The following is a 25127-nucleotide window of genomic DNA, read 5'->3' on the forward strand; positions in this document are numbered from 1 at the left end:
AGCGCGAAATGTGAAGTTATTTATCATATATGTAATTTATTTTTTACATCAGGTTTCGCGCTGTCGCGGGAAAGAAGTCGGGGCTACACGCCTTCCCACTGATAAAAAAGATAAGCATCATATAACACAGGATCAGGTGTACAGGATTATGCCATTAGAATCAAAGGTATATCGGGATACACCTGGATAAGCAATACAGAACTTTTACCAAAGTTTGTTATTTTTTGGTGTAGGGGCTTCTTGAAAACAATCTTATGAATTTATCAACAAAATCTTTCAACTATATCTTCTTTCATCATTTATTTAATAATACTTGTGTGGGTTTTCATCGGTGTGTGTTGTTTTCAATCATGTTATTTGCGGGGTAGGAATGTTGGCTTTGTTTGCAAGATAGGGAAGGGTAAATAGAATAACCTTTATTTTCACAATCACTTATAATTGTGGGAAATTCATATATAAATGGACTCATTTCGAGTACTTTTCAATTCCGGGATGGATGAACTTTTAACGAATACATGTGCATAATCTAACTACCACTACAGTTTTGTTCCATCAAAACATGACACACGATTGCAATATTTGGTGTCAAAAACGAATTACGTAATATGGAAACTATTTTACCGGTATTGTATTTATCATAATATACGTCAAATAAGCCACAAATTTATACACAGCAAAAATTTCAATGTTTTTAATACTAAGTAGGTAGGTACCATATTAAGTAGGGCTAATAAAAGGTACCAAAAGGGAAGTGGACACCATAAGGGCGGGGAGGCAAAACTGGGAGGAGAGAATGGAGGAGGAAGTGGTTAAACTAAGACATAAGGTGAAAACTCTGGAGGGGAACATGGGTGACCTCCAGCAGGAAGTGTTAAGGGCAAGAATAGGAGCGAAGCATGAAGCAGGGAAAGCAGACAGGATGCAGGAGGGGCAGGGACTGGAGGTAAATGCAAGAGGTGAAAAAAGGACGGCATTGGGGCAAACTAGGAGTAAGGAGGCTGAATTGAGGAAGGAAGTGTGGATGTTAAGGGGGGAACTGGAGGAGGGGAGAAAAGAAATTGACAGACTACGCAAGCAAAACGGGAAGGTTAGGGATCTGGAGGAAGAGGTCAGCAACTTGTGGAAGCAAAAGGTAGCGCTAGAGGGTCAGATACAAAAGTGGAAAGATACAATCCAGGGGGAAGGTAGGGATGACTGGGTAAGCAAAATGGAGGGGACGAAATGCAAGAATGACGGAACCAAAAAGGGAGAAGAGAAATCATGGCCTGAGGTAGCCAGAGAGGACACAGGCAGGCTAAAGGAAGATAAGTCAAATAAAGGGGATGGGAATGAGGGGACTATGGAAGGTAGGGGAATCGGAAGCGTAAAGGTGGCATTATTCGGGGATTCGATGCTCAGATATGTAAACATACCGGGGGCGTATAAGGCAGGGAGGAGTGGTGAGAGGTTGGAGGATGTAAGAGATAGAGTTAAGGCTAGCCAGCTTGACGGAATAAGGAAGGTGATTGTGCATATGGGCACAAACGACCTTGTTAGAGGGGGAGGACCAGGAAAGTTTGAGGAGGACATGAAGGGAATGCTTTGTGAGTTAAAAAGGAAAGTGAGGGGAGACATCCTGGTGAGTGGAGTGCTGCCTAGGAGGGGTGTGCCTATCCACAAGCTCAGGGCTGCGGAAGCCATCATGCTGAAGCAGTGTCAGGAGTGGGGAGCAAACTACATCAGCGCAAGGAGTCGACTTCAGATGAGACACATGGCAAAGGATCAAATCCATCTGAATAGGGAAGGCGTGGGAATCCTGACGCAGGTGATGATAGACGGTTTAAGAGCGGGTAACATGGGGCAGGAAACGGGGTAGGGGGGAGGTCAAAGGTAGGGTGCAGCTAGTAGGAAGGAATGAAGTGAGAAAGGTCGGTGGGGAGGGGGGAGGCAGGGGAAATAATCAAGAAGGGATGGAGAGAGGGAGGGAAAGACAAAAACAGGATGGGGAGGGGAGGGTGCATATAGAAACAGGAGAAGAGGGTAGGAAAAAAAGGGAGAGAGTAAATATAATGGTTTTTAACTGCAGGAGTATCCTAAACAAAGTGGACAAGTTCTGGACAGTGGTTGAGCTCTATGGGGCAGATATAGTGGTGGCAGTAGAGACATGGCTGGATGAGGATGTTGCAGACAACGAAATAAGGAGAGGGAGTTACATAGTTTTCAGAAGGGATAGAAACAGGAGAGGGGGTGGGATAATGGTTCTTGTTCGGGGGGAGTTAGATGCAGAAGTAAAGTGGATGGGAGAAAAGGAAGAAATACTTCACTTGGAGATCTCAGGGAAGAAGAGGAAAATGCAGCTGTTTGCGGTGTACAGGCCGCCGGGTGATGGGGGTACAGAGGTGGAGGCGGTACTCGAAAGGCTTGATATGCTGAAGGAGGGTAGCATGGTAGTTGTAGCAGGTGACCTCAACCTTCCAGGGGTCAAATGGCAGTGTGGTAAGGAACTGGTGGGGCCACTGGGACAACGGAGGGCAACTAAACTGGTGAACATGGGGTTACAACAGGTGGTGGTACAGGAAACTAGGATGGGTGGGGGAGCTGGCGGTTCAATATTGGATGTAGTGCTGGTAAGACCCGAGGAGCTAGCCACTCACTCTAAAGTGGTGGATGGGATAAGCGATCACAATATTCCCATTGTGGAGATTTGCCTGGACAAGAAGGTCATGAAAGGCAGCAGCAGGCAAATATGGTTGTATGGGAGGGCAGTACAGACAAGGGTGGAGGAGTTCCTGGAAGAGAGATTCGACCAATGGAGCATAGGCATCGATGTGCAGGAACTGTGGAAGGATTTCAAAAAGGTGGTGGGAGATGCTCAAGAGCAATACGTACCTAAAAAGAGGATTAATGTGGGAGGGGACCCACCTTATTATGGAAGGGAAATTCGGAAACTCAAGAGGAAGGGTAGACTGTTATATGCGCTAGGGAAAAAGGAAGGAAAGAAGACTGTAACAGAGGAGCTGAAAGAAATAGGAAAGCAACTGAATAGAAAGATAAAGAAGGCGAAGGAGGCCTATCTCGGGGACCTGATGGTACAGGGGACAAAAGGCAACTGGCAAAAGCTATACGGGTTTGTTAGATGCACGAAGGGCACAGGGACAGGGGTACCAATTTTGAGGAATCAGGAAGGTGAAATTGCAGCGGGATCCAAGGAAAAGGCAAACTTGTTGGCCATGCAGTACATGTCAGTGTTCGAGAAGGGAAAACAGTGGGAAAGGAAACATGCTGAGCATAGTACAGGGCGACACGAGAAACGGCTTGAGATCAGGAAGGAAGAAATTGAGAAAGTAGTGAAAAGGTTAGACAGCAGGAAAGCCATAGGTAAGGATGGCATATGGAATGGGATGATTAAGCTGGGGGGGGGGGGCAAGCCATGGTGAAGTACCTGGAGCTGCTATTCAGTAGATCGATGCAGGAGGGCAAGTTGCCGCAAGAATGGAAGGAGGCGGTGGTGGTACCGATATACAATAAGGGGGGTAGCAAAGAGGACCCAGCCAGCTATAGACCTGTTAGTATCACATCGGCAGTGGGCAAGGTGATGGAGAGGTTAGTGCACAGGCATGTGGTAGGGGAGCTGGATGGTAAAAAGTGGATTGACAGGAGACAGCATGGATTTCGAAGGGGATATTCGTGTGAGACTCAGCTGGCTGGACTGTTGGTGGAGCTGGTGGAGGGGGTAGATAATGGTCTACAGATTGATGCCTGCTTCATCGATTTTGAAAAAGCATTCGATAAAGTTCCTCACGAAAAAATGATGAAAAAAGTGGAGGGAGCTATAAGTGACAGGAGGGTAGTGGGTTGGATTGGTGACTTCATAAGTAACCGGACACAGAGGGTACGTGTGGAGGAGGAGTTATCGGAGGAAGGAAGGGTTACATCAGGGGTGCCGCAGGGCAGTGTGCTTGGCCCACTTCTCTTTACCATAATGATGAATGATATCGGAGAGAAGATACAAGGGCATATTAGGCTTTTTGCAGACGACTGCGTGGTTTACATGGATGCGGAGAGAAATGGGTTACAGGAGGATCTGGAAAGGCTGGAAGAATGTGTGGAAAATAATAGTATGAAAATAAATGTGGGAAAGACGAAAGTGGTCAGGTTTACCAGGAAGAGGAAGATTGTCAGGAGGGAATATCGCTGGAGGGGAGACGTGATAAATGAGGCCGACAGCTATAAATATCTAGGGGTGGTGCTGCAGGGTAACCTGGGGTGGGGGGAGCATGTAGACAAGGTAGTGAAGAAGAGCCGACAGGCCCTGGGCATGCTGGGACGAGTGCTCAGGGGGGGAAGTAGCAGCATACGTGACAAGGCCTATAAAACTATGGTCCGCCCCATGCTGGAGTATGCCGCAGCAGTGTGGGACCCATACATGGCAGTTCTTGAGAGGGAGCTGGAGAGGGTGCAGAGGAGAGCAGCTAGATGAGTGAAGGGCAAGTGGAGGAGAACGGACAGAGAAGGGAAGGGGGAGTGCAGTACCACAGAGATGATGATAGGAATGAGATGGGAGAGCTTAAAGGATAGAAGACAGAAGGAGAGATTGGTCAAGATGTACCAGGTGCTGAGTGGAGTGGGAGGATGGGGAGAGCTGGGGGGCAAAGTCAAAATGGGAATGCCTAGAAGTAGAAAGGAAAATACTAGGAAGGTTTTCAAAGAGAGGAGAAGAACAGAAAGGGGAAAAAATGCGATGGTCGTGAGGACAGTAGGGGAATGGAATAGGCTGGAGGAGGAGTGTGTGGCGGCTGGGAGTGTGGACCAGTTCAGAAGGAGAGTGAGGGGGAAGTAGGGAGAATGCTTGCCACCGGGCACTTTGTACCCAATTGCAGCTAATTAAATTAAACTTGGTACTTAATGGAAGATGGTAAATATAACTTTCGTAACATAATATTTAAATGCCTGCCATTGCAAATCACACAAACAAATGTAATAATACTTAAAACATTAAATATTAGTTAAATTGTTACAAAAGTTTTCTCGCCACGCACACACGAATTTTGAAGGTTGAAAGCATCACATGGCGTATTTTTATCTGAATAATCTCATAACATAATGAGGCGAATAAGTTATTTCTGGTTTTAAATGAAGTAATATAATATAAGTATATAAACACACGCATTATTAAACGAGATATGTAGCTAACCTAAAGTAACCAAACATACAAACGATTTAAATATTTTTTAGAACCATAACAGAGACACCATTTTGGACAAATCATGGTTCCAAAGAACAAAAAACGCTCAAATTTCTACCGGAATTGTGATTCCGCCAGCTTACGAGGTGGCGGAATATATCCGGTAGTTTGTGACGTAATTCCGAAACAAAATTCCGCTAGCGAGTGTTCAAGAATAGGGTTTAGCAAATTTCTGGTGGAATCAAGTAATTCCGCTAGTGGAATTCTTCCAGCAGCGTCAAGAATAGGACCCCTGGTGTGACGTATAGTTTAAATAACATAATTTGTAAACATACTAACTCTAAATTGTAGAAGGGATAAGTAATGTTAATTTAGCCTTAATAATTAATGTAGGAATTTAGCACCCTTAAAATCTCTTGTTAACGCGTTAAATTGGAAAATAACGTAATGAGGTCAACCCTGGCGCGAGGGATACCGAGCTTCGGCTGGACGCCATGACACAACGACAGTACAGCGCGACTCGTGGACCGGGGTGGACGCACGTCCCACGGAGAGACATCATCCATTGTCTGCATTGAACTCACTTCTGGTAATTATAGTCACTTCCTCGAAACCTCTTTTTATTAATCTCTCAGTGTGTACCCGGTCCAAATTTTCGGTCCAGGACTTAATCCGGCCGCGTAAATTTTAAAATCCCCTGCACCATACTTGGTCTGCGGGGTAGTTTTCAGTATAGGGCACGGGCCGCATCCCGAACCACAGAACTTGAATTAAAGCCAGTCGCCCCGGCGCTGACACCACCCCGAAAGGGAACTTGGACGAACTTAGCTGCGGTCCGCGCTACACTACAGTGGACGCGAACACCGCCTCGAGACATAGCTATACGGGATTGGCCGCCTCCAATCGCCCTCAGCCCACTTTTGTGTAACCATGCTCAGAACCGCCTAGTGCCACGCTAATACGTAACATTTGAGTAACTTTGTGCGACACCTTGAACCTGTAACATTCTTGAGTAAACTTGTGCAACGCGCCACCACCTAACATTTTAGTAAACTTGTGCCACGCCTTCATTACGTAACTTTTCAGAATAACTTTGTGTAATTGTGTAACCTATGTATTGTGTGACGTCACCCTCTGTACGACGTGGTGTGTAATCCACGGTATTACACCAAGCCCACAGTCGCATGAATAAACAACGCACGTCATTTGCTGCATTAATTCAGAGCCTAATCAATTAACCATACAACTCCCAACCACCACCAGGTTGGGAATCCCTCACATCCCACGCAACACCGCCGACGGTCCTAGTGTGCCACGCAGGGGCAACCGACCCCACGACCCACCTATCGACTAGAAACAGAGCTAGTCTGGCGCCCACCCGGAAACACTACATCGACAACAGCCATTCCCGCTAGGAGCCGCACCGGGACTCGAACCCGAGACCCCGGACGACGGTATCGTAAATAAGAAACATTTGTGGCCGCATGAATGCACAGGTATTGTGATAAAAATTTAAAAATTCGATATCTCTTAAAGTATTTGGAATTTCTTATCTCCGCCGGGTTGTAATGAAAAGAGGAAGTTAAATAGCATAGAATAAAAGTATTTTCGGAACTTTTTTTTTTTAACTAATATCGCCCAACTATGAAAATTAAAAAATTCGATATCTCCTAAAGTATTTTAAAGTATTTGGAATTTCTTATCTCCGCCGGGTTGTAATGAAAAGAGGAAGTTAAATAGCATAGAATAAAAGTATTTTCGGAACTTTTTTTTTTTAACTAATATCGCCCAACTATGAAAATTAAAAAATTCGATATCTCCTAAAGTATTTTAAAGTATTTGGAATTTCTTATCTCCGCCGGTTGTTTTGAAAAGAGGAAGTGAAAGAGCATATAATAAAAGTATTTTCGGATTTTTAGCATTTTTTCTTTTCGCAAATACTGCTACTCTACATATTTACCAAAATTTTCTTTTCTCTCCGGGAGGGTGCCAGGCTAACTTATGCAGTTGTTGTGTGGGTCGTCGGCCCCAGCTTTGTTCACTAGGATCGTGGCGGTGGTTGAATTACCAACTAGAGAAGTCATATCATACTCCCCAGGCAGCATGGTTGGCTGATGCCTAACTTAGGTAAGGGGGCACTGGAAATCACTGTCAATTTGTTCTTACATTTAGGCCTATTGGCATGCTATGCGTTGCGGTCTTACACTATGCATTATACCTTATACTTTACCCTGACAAAAGTTTCTGATTGCTGTGTTATGTGCTTACGTTACATCTAACAGCAGTCTTATTGGGGATTTGCATGGAGTCGGCCATACCCGTAAGTATTTGAATTACGACTCGAACAGGCTCTTAGACCGTGAATCTACAAGTGCTTTAATGTCTTTGTTGGGGCCAGCAGACATATGAACGGCTACATTAAATTAACATGGTTGGTACAGGACTAGAAAACCGGGAAAACCGGGTAATGTCAGGGAAATTAAAATGGTCAGGGAATTCCAGGAAATGTCAGGGAAAATTCTACGAATTCTGGAAATTTTAAAGTTGCGTATAATTCAAATATAGCTTTGTTTTGATGCGCTCGTACCGCTAACGAACGACTCCGCTAAAAGGCAGCTACTTAAGGCACACAGCAACTGCAACTTTTTTTTACTTGGTCTACGATTGTCCGTTGCAATAGGCTGTTACAACCACCCACCATAACTTCTCGCCAATCCAGGCACTCGTTTGTTCACTAGCGAACCCAGGCCTTCATTTGTTCGTGTTGACGACAGTCGTCGTACCCTCCCAGATACAGAGGCCGTACCTGGCCACCGACGCGGGCCTGAGGGGGCCTGTTTCCCCCCCCCCCCCCCAGTGAACCCCAGTGTGTGCGACGGCCAGGGACGCACCCGCGTGCGCCCTAGCATGCCAACGAGTGTTTTTTCTATGTGACTTTATCTTTTATTTCAGTGTGTATATATTTGTAAACGATTAAGGGATTTGAATGTGTGTAATTAACTTATTTTATTTATTATTCATTGTGCAAGTTCGCTGTGTAATTAATGTCTCGTGTATGTCTTTGTAAATAATTCAATAACTTTTTCTGAAGTGTTTCGCCGTAGTATGTAATTGCAGCCTGGCACGCCGCGGGACGGAGCTCTCTCCCACGCCGGCCGATTTTCCCCTCCCTCCCCGCCACCCGCGGGCGCCGGCCCGCGGGCGAGCGGGGAGAGGCAGTCGCGTCCTGGTCTCGAGCGGAGACAGACGTGTTCGTTGCTCCGCGAGCCGCGCACGTTGCGCTCGGGATTGAACGTTCGCTCAGTCCGCAGTCGGTCACTGCAGCTGAGCTGCCACCGCGAATCAGCTTAGCATTGTTAACTTACGAGTCATCGGGAGACGTGTCTAGCGGGCAGTTTCTACAACGCGAACGTGGTGCTACGAGTCTCTGAACTTTTCGCCGTCCACGGAACATTACGTAACGGGCCGCGTATGTACAGCGTTCCGTCTTCGGGCCCTCTCTCACTGAGTCAGCCTAGCATTAATAAACTTTACGATTCGCGCCGAAACGTATTTGAGAACCGCCCCGTCATCAGGGAGTCCGTGTCGCCGTGGTAGGGCACTTGTTCCGCGACGGTTCCGCCAGGCTGCGGCAGGACTTTATAAGCGTTAATAAAAGACGGCTCGTGAAATTCGTTAATGCCGTGTTCTGCTTGCGACAACCTACCAACATTCCTCGCAATCACTTCACTCTCCCTCCAGGTCCCGCCTTTCCCGGTCCCGGCCACGTTGGCCTGGACCCACACCTCTCCGACGAGGGCAGTACGGGCATAACAGGACATTTATTTCAACGGGAAAACGGGGACCTGAAGCCGAGGGACGTCATTTGGCGCCCAACGTGGGGCCGTAAGCATACGCAAGCGCACGCAAGCGCACGCAAGCGCACGCAAGCGCGCAGGTGCAGGACAGAACGGAAGCAGGTGCGGCTGCGCGGCGTGGGAGCGGCTCGAATTCGAGACGTCGCGCCGGCGCGCCGGCGGGAGATAACGCAGCGCGGGAACGGCGCGAACACGAGACGTTTCGGCGAGAGATAGCGCGTCGTGGGGGACAGAAATACAAGACGGCGGTGCAGCGGTATCCCGGACTGAAGATAACGCGCTGGGGAGGATCGTATTGTATTACTGGGGGAGATTGTGTTCACGATCCGCGGATCAGTAGCACAGGAGGACAGGATGGCGTGGAAACAGGCGGGACAAGAAAGATACGATCTAATCAGTTTCGAAACGGACTTGTGTGAGGAGGGAGACTCCGCGAAAATGGACGTAAAAAACGAGGTGTGCGGGTCCGGCGGCGCGGCCGAGGGCGCGAACAGCACGGACAGCACAGTTGAGGACAGTAATCGGGAACAGGGGGACAGGCACGCGGACGCAGATGGGCCGGTAGTGCGGTACGTGAGCGCGCAGTTTGAGTTGCCAGAGTTTGCGGGGAGAGACAACGAGGACCCGCGGGAGTTTTTGCGGGAGTGTGAACACCTCCTAAAACTGTACGGAGTGCGACGGGCGGAGTGGACGCCGCGAGTGGCGGGACAGCTCCGCGGTGAGGCAAGGAACTGGTGGTCAATGGCCGGGAGTTTTGATACCGAGTGGGGACATTTTGTATGCCAAGTCAAAACTAGGTTTGATAACGATCAGGCGCGGGCAATGTGTTTGCGGACATTTTATTGCCGAAACCAGGAGGAGGACGAGAGTGCAGAGCAGTTCATTTACGAGAAGTTACGCATGTTCCGCCGATTGGGGACAAGTGGGGACGTGAGTGCGGCGTTGCCAACCATTGTCGAACAATTGCTGCCAGAGTTTCGCCCCTTCATGAGGACGGCTGCTGGTCGTGACACGGAGGAGTTCGTGGCCCTCGCCCGCGTGATCGAACGTGACATGTCGCAGTGGAGGACGGCACTCAGGGGCGCGAGAGCTCCCCGTGCTCGCTCGGGGCCGCGGGGGGTCACCGTCACAGAGGTCACGGACAGTGACTTGGCCGTGGTGAGCTACGCCGGCGGCGCGGGACCGCGCAGGACAACAGACCGCGGTGGCACCAGGGAACGCCCGGAACCAGCTGCGACAGGAGGAGGACGTCACGAGCGGACAGATACGAGAGAGAGGGACGAACGACCGCCGCGATGCCGTTTTTGCCCGGACGCGTACCATTGGCATCGCCTCTGCCCCACCAGAGCCGCGTGGGAGGAGGCGCGCGAAGGCAACACGTCGCAGGCGGGAAACGCAGGACCGGGGGCGGAGGGACAACTGGGTGCCGCTCCCCGGCCCGCCAGCCACCGGCAGTCCCAGTAACTGACAGAACACGTCGACCACCACCGGCGCCTACCGCACTAACGTCCTGTATGCCGCCGGGAAGCAGGGGACAACGGGACTACTCCTCATCAGCTGTCCCCACGCCGAGGCAACTGCGGGGACAGCTGACTGCCGGCGCCACCACCGCGGCCCTGAGGCCGGTTATACCAGGGCCGGACCAGCCGCCTCGTCGACACGCCGTCGACGGGGTGGACAATCAGAGCATCAGCGCAGGCGTCCCGCCGGCCATCTCCGGGCAGGGACAGCTGACTGCCGGCGCCACCACCGCGGCCCTGAGGCCGGGTGTACCAGGGCCGGACCAGCCGCCTCGTCGACACGCCGTCGACGGGGTGGACAATCAGAGCATCAGCGCAGGCATCGTGCCGGCCATCTCCGGGCAGGGACAGCTGACTGCCGGCGCCACCACCGCGGCCCTGAGGCCGGGTATACCAGGGTCGGACCAGCTGCCTCGTCGACACGCCGTCGACGGGGCGGACAACCAGAGCATCAGCGCAGGCATCCCGCCGGCCATCTCCGTGCAGGGACAGCTGACTGCCGGCGCCACCACCGCGGCCCTGAGGCCGGTTATACCAGGGCCGGACCAGCCGCCTCGTCGACCTGTCGTCGACGAGGTGGACCACCGGAACGTCAACACGTCGGCGCCGGAGCGAGCCGCGGACCTCGCCGCGAGTTCCCCACGCCCGGACGGCCAGGTGGCCGGGGGCGGTGGGGGACAGACGACTGCACAGCTGGGGCAGGTCGGCCCCGAGGAGCCGGAGCTGCTGCGAATTCCTGTCCGCGCTAACGGGTGGGAGATGCTGGCCCTGGTGGACACCGCCGCCAGCCGAACCTACATCGCGGCCCACCTGGTGGGAGCGGAGGCAGTGACACCGCGGAGGGAGCTGGTGCAGCTGGCCACCAGGGACGCCGTCGTTGCAGCAGGGGGCATCACTCAGGTAACAATGAGCATCGTTGGTCACGTTAGCCACGTCGAGGCCTGGGTGGTCCCCGAGCTCCGCGAGGGGCTGATTCTGGGGGTCCCATGGCTGCACGAGGTCGACGCCACCGTGGAAGTACGAGCTGGCCGGATGCACTTCGGCACCCAGGGGCGCTGGACGGTGTACGGCGTGCACCAGGTTCCCCCCAGTCCCCCTCAGTCAGTCATTCGCCTAGAAGACCTTCAGCACGGTGTTCCAGAGGAGTACGTCGATGTCATCAACCATGTCCTCACCTCTCAGGCACAGGTATTTGCGGCCGCGGACCGGCTACGACGGACAAACGTGACGGAGCACCGGATACCGATGGTACCGCACCGCCCTCCCTTTGAGAAGGTATACGGATTTGGCATCCGGGAACGGGAGGCCATACAGACTCAAATTGACGAGATGTTACGTGACGGGGTAGTGGAACCCAGCACCTCACCGTATAACTCACGGGTGGTGCTGGCCACCAAGAAAGACGGAAGTCTACGCTTTTGCGTAAACTTCAAGGCGATAAACAAACTGACCATTCCCGCCCCGCCCCCGCAGATCAATATCACAGACGCACTGGCAGGACTGGGGGACGCCACTATTTTCACGACACTAGACTTAAAATCAGGCTACTGGCAGGTGCCGGTATGTCTGGAGGACCGCCCTAAGACGGCATTTACGGCACCAGACGGTCGACGTTACCAGTTCTGCGCCATGCCGTTTGGTCTCATGGACGCCCCTGCCACGTTCCAGGCCCTGATGGTACGTGTTCTGGATGGGTACATTGGTGAGTTCGCCAGTGCCTATCTGGACGACGTTATCATCTGGTCCAGGACGTGGGAGGAACACGCGCACCATCTGGCATTGGTGCTAGAACGTATGGCCAGACACGGACTGACGTGCGCCCCAAAGAAATGCCACATTGGGGCCACGGAAATAGAGTTCCTAGGACACATAGTGACGGCGGAGGGGTGCCGCCCCCGACCTGAGCAGTTGGAGCTAATAGAGGGAAAGGGGGCACCGAAGACCAGGAAGCAGCTCCAGAAGCTGCTGGGGCTGCTCAACTGGCTGCGGTCCTTCGTCCCCGACTTCGCCACGGTGACGGCCCCGATGACGGACCTACTGTCGCCGAAGACTAAGTTCCGGTGGACCCCCGCCGCGGACGAGGCCTTGCGACAGGTGAAGCGCCGGTTCAGGAACTGTCACACGCTCTCACGCCTGGTGCCCAGCCGCCCCATCTTCATCCAGACGGATGCGAGTCAGGAGGGGATGGGGGCGGTGTTGTACCAGATGGATGACCGGGGCGAGAGGCGCGTGATCGAGTACGCCAGCGCCAAGTTTGGGCAGGCTGAGCGGAAGTATCACGTGAATGAGCAAGAGTGCCTTGCGGTGGTCTGGGCCCTACAGAGGTACCGTCACCACGTCGAGGGCCGCTCATTCAGGCTGAGAACCGACAGCCAATGCCTCCGCTGGTTGGACTCCGCTCAGGGCCGGAAGTCTAAGTTCACTCGGTGGGCCATGCTGATCCAGGAATTCTCGTTCACGGTCGAGCACATTCCTGGACGTGAAAATCAGTTGGCCGACGAGTTGTCCCGGAATCCGGACCCTGAGAATGAGTTCCACGACGACCAGGGCTGGGAGGAAGTGCTCCTCCCTGAGCGTGAGCGCGGGGTAGAGGACTCGGTGCCGCGACCGTGCGCGTTGTACGCGCTGACAAGCCCCACTGCTCCTGCACCCGACGCGCGACCCGAGACTATGACTGACCTGCTGGCGTGGGTCCACGCGGCGCAACTCCGGGACCCCGACACCCGGACCCGACTGACAGAGTGTGGGGAGGGGGTGATACCGGGCTGCCGGAGCCTGAACGGGGTGCTCCAGACCAGGGGGGCTCACAGGTCGAGCGGGTGGCGGACCCATGTGCCGCCCGAGGCCAGGCGCTGGGTCCTGAGCTACCTGCATGACCACCCCCTGGCGGGACACCCGGGCGCGGAGCAGACGCTGCGTGAGGTCAGACGGACGTTCCGCTGGCCTGGCGATGCGGCAGAAGTGAGACGCTACGTGCGGGCCTGCCTGCGTTGCCAGGAGCGGAAGTCCAGGCGACCCGACGGCAAGGAGCAGCAGGTCCCACGACGGCCCCGGAATCCCTTCCACACTGTGGCGGTGGATATTATGGGGCCGTATCCTCGCACGTCCCGTGGTCGGCGATTCATTGTTGTGGTCATGGATGTCTTCACCCGCTGGGCGGAGGCGTTCGCAGTACCAAACGTGAAAGCCGGCACCGTGATTGCCCTGCTCGAGCGCGAGTTCTTCCCGCGATACGGGTACCCCGCGGTCCTGCTGACGGACAACGGGGTGCAGTTCACGGGGAGAAGCTGGCGAGTGTCCTGCGCGGGTTGGGGGGTGGAGCATCACACGACGCCCACCTACCATCCGCGCGCGAATCCGACCGAAAGGCGGAATCAGGACATTAAAACTCAGCTGCGCATCCGGTTGGACGAGGACCACACCAAGTGGGACCTGCACCTGCCGACGCTGCTGTTTTGCCTGCGCCGTCGGACGAACGCGGTCACGGGCCATTCCCCCGCTGAACTGGTGCAGGGCCGGAACCTCGCCCTGCCCGGGGAAGCGCGAGCAACCCCCGACTTGCACGACATGACCACGGACGATCTGCGCGAAGACGCCCGACGTCGCCAAGCTGACTACCTGACTAGACGTACGCCGCAGACGCACCAGCCCCCAGCACGACTAGAGCCTGGCCAGCAGGTGTTTGTTAAGTGTCATCACCTGTCGGCTGGCGAGCGGGGCTTTTGCGCCAGTCTGGCTCCTAAGTGGGCGGGGCCACAGGAGATCGTAGACAGACTGGGCACCACCTCGTACCTCGTGCGTCGCGCCGACGGACGGACAACTAAGGTGCACAGGGACGACATTCGACTGATAGGCGACCCGCACGACGAGTACGACCACGACGACAGCGGACCAGTGGACGGTGACGAGGCCGAGGATGACGTCACCGAAGGTGTACTGGCCGACCTCGGCGCCCCTGTGGTGGTACCGCCGGAGCCGGACCTGGGACGTCGACGGGGACACGCCCACCCCAGGTCACTGCGGGGTGTTGGCAGGAACGTTGACAGGGACGACGACACACGGGACGGGACCGATGACAACGTCGCAGTAGGAGTCCTGGTCGACCTCGATGACCCCGTGGTGACGCCACCGGAGCCGGATCAGGGACGTCGACGGGGACACGCCCACCCCAGGTCACTGCGGGGGGTGGGCAGGAACGTTGACAGGGACGACGACACACGGGACAGGACCGATGACAACGTCGCAGTAGGAGTCCTGGTCGACCTCGGTGACCCCGTGGTGACGCCACCGGAGCCGGATCAGGGACGTCGACGGGGACACGCCCACCCCAGGTCACTGCGGGGGGTGGGCAGGAACGTTGACAGGGACGACGACACACGGGACAGGACCGATGACAACGTCGCAGTAGGAGTCCTGGTCGACCTCGGTGACCCCGTGGTGACGCCACCGGAGCCGGATCTGGGACGTCGACGAGGACACGCCCACCCCAGGTCACTGCGGGGGGTTGGCAGGAACGTTGACAGGGACGACGACACCTGGGGCACGACACATGGACGGGCCCCCACGACGACACCGACTCAGCCTCCTACGGGGGGACAGCAAAAGGGGAACGGTGGTTGGCAACTGGCAAGAGGGGGCGGGGAACAGACGCCCGTCAGAAGGGGCGGAAGGGGTCCGCGTGGCGCAAGCATGGCAGAGCTGGAGCGCTTCGTGGACCGGGTGCTCCCGCCTGATGACGTCAGCGCCTACGCCAACGACACTGATGGACCACTCATCGAGGACGTAACACATGACAACACTGCTCAGGGCGACCTGGTCGACCTGAGTGAACCAGTGGTGACGTTGCCGGAGCCTACCCAGAGACGTGGACGGAGGTACGTCCACTCCTGGGAACGGCGGGTGACGGGGACGGACGTGAGCAAGGACGTGACAGACGGGGTAACGGTCCGGCTCCTCAGTGGGGAGGGCGATGTCGACAGGGCCCAGCAGGTGGTCCTGGACTTGCCTTCCGGGGAGCCGAGGATGACCGCTCACGCGGGGAGGGGACCGGCGTTGCGCCGGTCCACGCGTGAGAAGACGGCCCCCCACTACCTCCGGGACTACGAGTGGGGGAGTCAGCGCAAACCCCGAGACGTAAGACAAACGACCGACGGGGGGTTACGCTGCAGCGTGATGCAGCTCCTGCCCCAGTTTGCCCGACCCGGACGGAATGACGTGACGAGCTCCGACGACCAGACAAGTGGCCGGACGCGGACGCGGCTGCCGGTCTAGGTCGGCGTCGGGGGCCAGGACGGCCTCGGGAGAGGGGGGGCATATGACGACAGTCGTCGTACCCTCCCAGATACAGAGGCCGTACCTGGCCACCGACGCGGGCCTGAGGGGGCCTGTTTTCCCCCCCCAGTGAACCCCAGTGTGTGCGACGGCCAGGGACGCACCCGCGTGCGCCCTAGCATGCCAACGAGTGTTTTTTCTATGTGACTTTATCTTTTATTTCAGTGTGTATATATTTGTAAACGATTAAGGGATTTGAATGTGTGTAATTAACTTATTTTATTTATTATTCATTGTGCAAGTTCGCTGTGTAATTAATGTCTCGTGTATGTCTTTGTAAATAATTCAATAACTTTTTCTGAAGTGTTTCGCCGTAGTATGTAATTGCAGCCTGGCGCGCCGCGGGACGGAGCTCTCTCCCACGCCGGCCGATTTTCCCCTCCCTCCCCGCCACCCGCGGGCGCCGGCCCGCGGGCGAGCGGGGAGAGGCAGTCGCGTCCTGGTCTCGAGCGGAGACAGACGTGTTCGTTGCTCCGCGAGCCGCGCACGTTGCGCTCGGGATTGAACGTTCGCTCAGTCCGCAGTCGGTCACTGCAGCTGAGCTGCCACCGCGAATCAGCTTAGCATTGTTAACTTACGAGTCATCGGGAGACGTGTCTAGTGGGCAGTTTCTACAACGCGAACGTGGTGCTACGAGTCTCTGAACTTTTCGCCGTCCACGGAACATTACGTAACGGGCCGCGTATGTACAGCGTTCCGTCTTCGGGCCCTCTCTCACTGAGTCAGCCTAGCATTAATAAACTTTACGATTCGCGCCGAAACGTATTTGAGAACCGCCCCGTCATCAGGGAGTCCGTGTCGCCGTGGTAGGGCACTTGTTCCGCGACGGTTCCGCCAGGCTGCGGCAGGACTTTATAAGCGTTAATAAAAGACGGCTCGTGAAATTCGTTAATGCCGTGTTCTGCTTGCGACAACCTACCAACATTCCTCGCAATCACTTCACTCTCCCTCCAGGTCCCGCCTTTCCCGGTCCCGGCCACGTTGGCCTGGACCCACACCTCTCCGACCAGGGCAGTACGGGCATAACAGGACATTTATTTCAACGGGAAAACGGGGACCTGAAGCCGAGGGACGTCAGTGTTTTGGTCCTTTTTAATTTGCCCTTGAGACTTTGTATTATGTAGAGGTGGGTTACAGCAATTTTCGGTATCTGTTCCAACCTGTTACTGATACAGTAATGTACTAGTTACAAGTAGCTAATACTTCTGTATCAGCTAGAGCAGTAAGCATTCTCGTTACAGGTTACACATCCTCCGTGCCGTCATCACCAGCGTAAAAAGGTATCGGTGTTCTCTTTCCACGCCTTTCATAATCTGCACCCCCCCCCCCTTACTTGTGTCTTACTTCATTCCTCCCTTTCCGACGTTAAAGGAGTATTTCTCACTCTCTAACAACCTCCCCTCCCTGTTCTTACTTCTCTCCAATTGTAAAAAAAGATCCGCGTACGCAGACCGTGCAACCGTAAGGAGAATCTGATACATTATTTATCACGCCCGGTAATCACCTCTGTTACGCTCATGCCCGCCTAATACAGCCAGTATCAATCAGTTCAACATTCACTGCAGTTCGTCCTGGCCGTGTATTACCACGTACATTGTTGCGGGCTGTTATGCTTTGTAGTTAGTATCTTTATAGTGAAATAAGGAATGGATAAGTGCATTTGTGTGGAATATTTTCACAGAAAATAATGAGTTTGCTAAGTGTAATTTGTGTAAACAAAAACTGAGTTTTAATGCAATACTGACGTCGTCCGACCGAAAGCCACCCTGAAGCCCGACCTGCAACCGCCAGCATGCGTTCCCGCTGATGGAACACACTCCTAGCCATGGCCCACCCAAGACAGGCGAGCCACCGGCAGACAAGGTAGAATCCGGCCCCATAATAACCAGACCGACACTATAGTTAATCCCTCTGATAAATCACACGCAGAATAAAAACAACATTGCTAATAGGTTAAACGTTCTCTCAATGAAAATGCGACGTAGGAGTGCCCGGGCACTCACATGTGAAAATGTGCCAGTACGTGTGCGAGTGTCCCCCTGGCGGCCTTCTACCTGTATTAATTAAGTGTTTCAGGTGACATAGTTAATACCTCCCTATGTTGGGTTTTTACTCCCCACCAGAGCGGTCCGGCAAAAGACGAACAGTCTCTGGTGTGACTTACAATTCAAAAACATAATCCGTAAACATGCTAAATCTAAATCGTAGAAGGGATGTGTAATTTAAATTTAGTTTGAATAATTAATGTAACAATTTAGCGCTCTTAAAATCTCTTGTTAACTTGTTAATTTGAAAAATAACGTAATGAGGTCAACCCCGGCGCGAGAGGACACCGAGCCTCGGCGAAACGCCATGACACCACGGCAGTACAACGCACTCGCGGACCGGGGCAGATACACGTCCCATGGAGAGGCAGCATCTATTGTCTACACTGAAGTAACTCCTGGTAAATATAGTCACGTCACCGAAACCTTTTTTGTATTAAGCTCTCCGTGCGTACCCGGTCCAACCTTTCGGTCTAGGACTTAATCCGGCCGCGTAAATTCAAAACTCCCTGCACCACACTTGGTCCGCGGGACAGTTTGCCAGCATACAGCACGGGCTGCCTCCCGAAACCCCGAACTTTTGTTAAAGTCACGCGCCCCGGCTCTGACCTCACCAACGTAGGACTTGGACTAAGTTAGCTGCGGTCTGCGCTCCACCACAGTGGACGCGAACACCGCCTTGAAGCAAAGACATACGGGATTGGCCGCCTCGAATCACACTCAACGCCTTATTCACGTAACATTTTTTAGTAATTTTGTGCAATGCCTTATTCACGTAACATTTTTAGTAATTTTGTGCAACGCCTTATTCACGTAACATTTTTAGTAATTTTGTGCAACGCCTTATTCACGTAACATTTTTAGTAAATTTGTGCAATGTCTTATTCAGGTAACATTTTTAGAGTGACTCTGTGTAATGTGTAACTTGTGTATTGCGTGACGTCCAGCTTCTGTACGACGTGGTGTGTAATCCACTGTATTATGCCAAACCCACAGTCGCACGAATAAATGGCGCACGTCTTTTGCCACATTAATTCAGCGCCTAATTAATCAGTCATACAAACCCCCAACCACCACCAAGTAGGGAATCCTTCATATCCCACGCAACCCCGCCGACGGTCTTAGTGGGCCACGCAGGGGCACCCTCCCCACGACCCACCTCTCGACTAGGAACAGAGCTAGTCTGGCGCCCACCCGGAAGCATTCCATTGATAACAGCCTTTCCCGCTAGGAACCACACCGGGTCTCGAACCCGAGTCCCCGGACGATGGCAATACTATTTGTTAAATAGTGACTGAACTTGCAAAGTGTTTTTTCTATCGATATTGGCATCTGTCTGATGTAACTCAAACGTCTATTGATATAGTATGCTCACTAAAGTACCTGTTTTCTTTATTTTTAATTTTTGATAAAATCGTAATCTTTTAATGTATGAAAACACTAGTTACTAATTGTTTTCGAAAAAATAAAGTTTATATGTTGATTCATAGACGTGCCCTGGGAGGGGGGGGGGCGTTTTGGGGGTTAACCCCCCCCCCTCCCCCCCGGCTACGAAATAAGGCAAGAAAATTATGAACACATGTCTTTCGAGCTCAATTTCTAAACACAGAGCAACGAGAGAAATAATGTCACCAACCAGCCCAATTGGTAAGTAAACGTAAACAAATTTGAATTGCAATGGTTAGTTCATGATAGGTCAGTCTAAATTCTCAAATTGTGGTGATTAGTCTATGGAATAATCAGTTCAACTCTACTTTGATTATGTTATAGATTTGCTTAGTAGAATTGGGCATTGAGTAACAGTAGTGATTGCGACCTAATTTCATACAAAACTCTATAAAACTATTAGAACGTGGGTGGGGGGGGGGAAGGGATGAGACGTTTTTTGGTCGTTTTGTCAAGTCAGATACTTTCATTTAAATACTGTACATCTGTCGCGGCCTCGTCTCTGGTGAAGATGTGGAGACGGGGTGGACATCGCTCGGTCGTTCGGTAGTTGTGATGTTTGCCCGGCACCAGCTCGTGGGTAGAGCAGCCACACACTTTGAGGCGGGAGTGGACCGTTCGGCCCAGTGCAGCTGACCGAGGACGTGCTAACAAGGAAGGTGCCCGCGCTCTCACAAGGAGTCGCTAGCGGAAAGTCTGGGAGCAGGAGAGAGGAATGCCCGCGGTCTCACGAAGAGTCGCTAGCGGAAAGGTTGGTAGTGGGAGAGAGGGATGCCCGCGGTCTCACTAAGTGTCGCTAGTAGAGGATTGCCCGCAGTCTCACAAGGAGTCGCTAGCAGATAGGAGTAAGAGAGAGAAGGGAAACCCGCGGTCTCACGAAGAGTCGCTAGCTGTGGAAAGCATGGTGAGGAAGGCAAGCCAACAATACCACTTTTGCCTGTGTTAATATTTATTCTCCCAGATTGGCTGGGAGAGGAGAATTTAAAATGATACTTCTTTTTCCAGATTGGTTGGGAGAGTAGAGCTGTCTAGGCAATTTTTTTTCCTAGCCTAAGTTAATTCTAAGTGTGTAGGGGAGGGTCCAGGTTAGGGGAGGACCTAGGTGTGTCTCAGGCCGAAGCCTATACACTCTACCATGCGGGTTTCGAACCATGCAGGACAAGGGCGCGTGCAATCGTGTGTGTAGTGGGGTTTACTGGCCAGCCATGGCTGCAATTGGCGCCATGACTGACGCCCCATTGGTCGCCTAGCTTAAAGCTAGCTAAATGTGACCCAGGTAAAACCTGCATAGACACAGGGAAAACCCTGGGCCGGGTCACGCTGGGATCAATTATCATGCATTAAGCAGGCAGGTAGCTACTGGACAAGAGGGAAGAAGGGTCCAGGTAAGAAGAGTTGGAGGGGCTGAAAAACCAACCATGCTGGAGTTGGGTGCTTGGGCCTTGCGGCCCGCATTTAAAGTTTGGGAACTCCTGGGTTGTTATTAACCAGGGGCGCAAGCGCCCCCAGGGGCGGGCGACTTCACTCGTCAGCCAAGCCACAGCTGCCCAGGCAGCCACAGTTAAAACAGAAGTGGGCAGACGAGCCAGTAAACCGGCTCGAACTGCGGGCGCACGGAGCGAAAGGCAGCCTGACGTTGCACCATCTTCATCTTCCTTCTTCAGGTTAACAGCAGTACTTTTCAAGCCAGGGTGGGGGGAGGGAACCAGCCTCGCCACCCAAAATCCCCGAGACGGTTGAAGGTCGCGCCGCTCGAGGCTACTACTGCCAGACCTACAGTAGCCCCAGCTGAAGGTTCCTGATGTCTTCCTTCAGAGTTCCGATGCATTTCAATTCCGTTGCGCGCGCAGCAGTTCACAGCTCCGCAGTTCACAGTTCGTCTACACTTCGCTACTAAGGCACATCGAGCTCCCCTGCGGTGCCTTCGCCGACGAAGCTGCTTCATGCCACGCGCCGAGCTACATTCAGGCAACCTTTCACCCCGATAGCCGTAATAACGACTCCACAGGCCGGCCATTGGTCTGCGGACTGCTATTGGTAGAGGTGGGTCGAAAAGTATCAACCTGATACTTTGTCACTGATACGCGCCTGTATCAGGAACGGCAAACGAGTACACTTGAAAAGTATCAAGTACTTTAGTATCAGTACATAATTCGCCTGGAACAACACCACGGCCAATGTGCGCGTGCGCAGAACCCGATCGCAGATCGCCGCCTGAGTATTGGAGTGTTCTATGTCCACTTTTTAGGTTTTTTATGCTATGGACACGAAATTAATATTAGTATTCATTTGTACTATATCCACACACGTCTACGCATGTAAAAATGTTTGTTCTTAGTTTAAGACCAATATTATTTTGCTCTATGTCATGCTATTCATAGTAATTAGAACTTTCAAATGCTTATATCTCATTTCCTACTTCAATGGACATAGAACACTCCAATTCTCAGGCGGCGAGATGACGGTCACTTGGGCAGAGCTTGTGAAAGGGGAGGGAGCAGGAACGACGAATAAGGGATAAAGAAGGTAAATAATGTAGGGGAGGAAGCGCAGGGGAAGGCGTTGAAGGAGAGGCGCAAAGCGAAATTGTTACGAGTCGTTTGGTTATTGTCCCACATCAAAGTACGCTGAGTGCGCAGTGCGTGCACAGTCTCGTTCAATAATAAAACTAATGAAATTTTAATATTAAAAAGTACATTAATACAAGATATAATATTTATATTTGTGCACCTAACAGCTATGAAAATGCAAATAAATTCTCAGTTGACACTAATAACAGATGTAATCAACAGATGGACTTTTTTTCCCGAAAACAATTAGTAACTAGTGTTTTCATACATTAAAAGATTACGATTTTATCAAAAATAAAAAATAAAAAAAACAGATACGTACATTAGTGAGCATACTATATCAATGTTTAAGTTTCAAATGTTTCTTCAGATTAGTCGATGATGATTTATAACTCAGTTTTTGTTAACACAAATTACAATTAGCAAACTCATTATTTTCCGTAAAAAAATTCCACACAAATGAAGTCTTTTTCCTGCACTTATCCATTCCTTATTTCACTATAAAGATACTAACTACAAAGCATGACAGCCCGCAACAATGTACATGGTGGTAATTAATACACGGCCAGGACGAACTGCAGTGAATGTTGAACTGATTGATACTGGCTGTATCAGGCGGGCATGAGAGTAACAGAGGTAGAGAATTACCGGGCGTGATAAATAATGTATCAGAGACACCGATACCTTTTTACGCTGGTGATGACGGCACGGAGGATGTGTACCCTGTAACGAGAATGCTGATACCTTGTCGCTTCCTGGGACCGCTACTGCTCTGATACAAAAGTATCAGAGACTTGTAACTAGGTCCATTACTGTATCAGTATTAGAGATGGGACGATGGTTCACGAACCATTCAAATGAATCGGTTCGTGTCCAAGAACACTCAGGAACTAGTTCCCAGAAAAAGAACCGTGGTTCACCAGCTCAGCAATCGCGGACAGTGGGAAGAACACTGAAGGAGAGGTTCGCTGGTTCGCTAGTGGTTCTTTGTTCCTTCTCCTCCACAACTCTCGGCTATCGCGTTGGCGCGGACTCGTGGTTCTTGGTTCATCCTTCTTTCTTCTTGTCATCGCTGGACGCTGATTCGCTCCCCACGATTCTTTGCCCCCCCCCCCCCCCCCCGCCCCTCTTCACCCACCCCCAAGGAGGTTGCCAAGATACTGTTTCACTGTTTTTAGCTATCTCTCTCTCTCTCTCTCTCTCTCTGTTTCCTCCAGATATATGCTTACACTTCTCTCGACTCTCGCTCGTGATGTATACCGATTAATCAACTCGAGCGATAACTGTGACCAACTTCACAGAAGAGCGTGGAGATAAATAACTCTAGTGTCGTTAGTATTATATCTTCAGTATGTTTCTGTGCATTGTGTTACAGATCAAAGTAATGTATAATTAATACGCTTTCCTCTGGTTAAGTACATACTTATACATTAATATAATTTTTATAAATTTTACTGTTATGGTAATTTGTTTCAATTGATGAATATTGCCAAAATGATTTTTGCAAATGCGAATTTCAGTTATAATGTTGATTAATTTTAACACTGCAGAATTGATATCAACAATTTTTTTTTCAGAGTTTCATTTTAAATTTTAAATTTAAATGTGCCGTCCGCCGTGGTCTCGTGTTCGAGATCGGGCGCAGGTCCTAGCGGGGTGGCTGGCTTTCTTAGAGATTTCTGTTCCGGGAGGGCGCCAGGCTAGCTCGGTGTCTAACCGTGTGATGGTCGTGGGTTCGTTGCCCCAGCGTGGTCCGCTAGAACCGTCGGCGGTGATAGAATTTGTTTCCTGATTAGGTTGGGTTGTTTAAGTTAATTTACATACACTGGTCTGGTTGTTCTACAGGTCGCACGTCGCGCACGGGGGGTGCGGGGTGGACTTTTTATTGTTCACGATTGACACTGGTTCATTATATTGGGCGCGAGGTTTACTCGGCGGTACATGACTGCCAATGAGGCGTCGGAACACGTAGAAGTTTTGATTACACTATTATTACAATTACACTTGATAAAACGGCACTCTGTGGTGCTTTTACGTACACGATTACACTGCACACGTTATCTGAGAGGGACACCTGCGTGCCTCTACGTGCGTTTACAATTGACGCGGCTGGGTTAGGCCCTACACCGGAAAAGGACCGGGCGCACACGGGGAGTATTTAAAAAAAGGTTTTGGTTGTGACTATAATTACCAGATGGACGCTCGGTGAAACAAAGAGATGCTGGCTCCCCGTGGGACGTGCGTCCGTCCCGGTCCGCGAGTCGCGCTGTACTGGCGTGCAGCCCTGGCGCGAGGGGAGGGGTGAGCTCCCTGTCGCGCCAGAGTTTCTAAAGTTCCGTTATTCGTAAAAATCTATATAATTAACTAATTTTAAGTGGCTCTAAATTCACATAATAAAACTTAATGATTAACTTAATCTCTATATATGTTTTAGAATTGACATTTAATAAGTTTGTCTAAAATAAGTTTGAATATTAGAGTCAAGCTGGAGACTGTCTGTTTCTTGAAAACTTCTCCAGTGGCGAACGATAATGCTAATTTGGGGTGGTTTGAATTACATCACACGTTTCACTACTGAATTTAGGCTGAAGGCCGCAAGGGTTGCACTCACAGCTGTTTTAGTAGAAAACTACACGTGAGTGACCCGGGCACTCCTACGTCGCACTTTATTAATTAGGGGCTTTTGTTTGTTTTTGATTACGTTATTATTGTGTGGGGAATTTTGTAGGCACGGGGAGTGCATTGCATGCGTAATTAAAATGGTTCACTATTCTCTACCTTGGGCTGCGGTCCGCTCACTTGACTCGGGTGGGCCATGGCTAGGGGTGCTTTCCGTTAGCGGAGCCGAGTACTGGCGGGTGCAGGTCGGGCTTTGGGGTGGCCTTCGGCCGTACGATGTCAAATGGTTCTAATATATATATTTTTAATTACTGTGCTTACGATATGTTGTAAGCCTTTGGGTTTTTTTTTAACGTTTCTGAAACCGTTGCTCAATCTTTCGCTTATGAAATAATGAACTTTTTCTCCATGCTGTTGAAAGCAGTGTTTTTTTGCATAAAATTAAAATTAATTTTACTAAGTCAAACCATAACGACAGTCATTTCAATTTTCAAACAACAGCCGGAATCGATGAGTCAGTATAGTACAGAGGAATATGAGAAAAGAAAGGCTTGAGCGTTGAGCATTAGAAAGAA

The 25127-nt window shown here is 51.5% G+C and overlaps 1 protein-coding gene across 1 annotated transcript in view; it reads left to right on the forward strand.

Annotated features, from left to right (window-relative positions):
- Positions 1–3409: 3409 nt before the first annotated feature.
- LOC134528853 (basic proline-rich protein-like) overlaps positions 3410–25127 on the forward strand; it is a 64432-nt gene continuing 42714 nt past the window's right edge. Inside the window, exon 1 of the mRNA XM_063362522.1 lies at positions 3410–3582. Within this exon, the coding sequence (XP_063218592.1) occupies positions 3410–3582 (173 nt within the window). The remainder of the gene's footprint in view (positions 3583–25127) is intronic.

This window comes from Bacillus rossius, chromosome 1 (genome assembly GCF_032445375.1).
Source record: "Bacillus rossius redtenbacheri isolate Brsri chromosome 1, Brsri_v3, whole genome shotgun sequence".
Lineage (NCBI taxonomy): Eukaryota > Metazoa > Arthropoda > Insecta > Phasmatodea > Bacillidae > Bacillus > Bacillus rossius.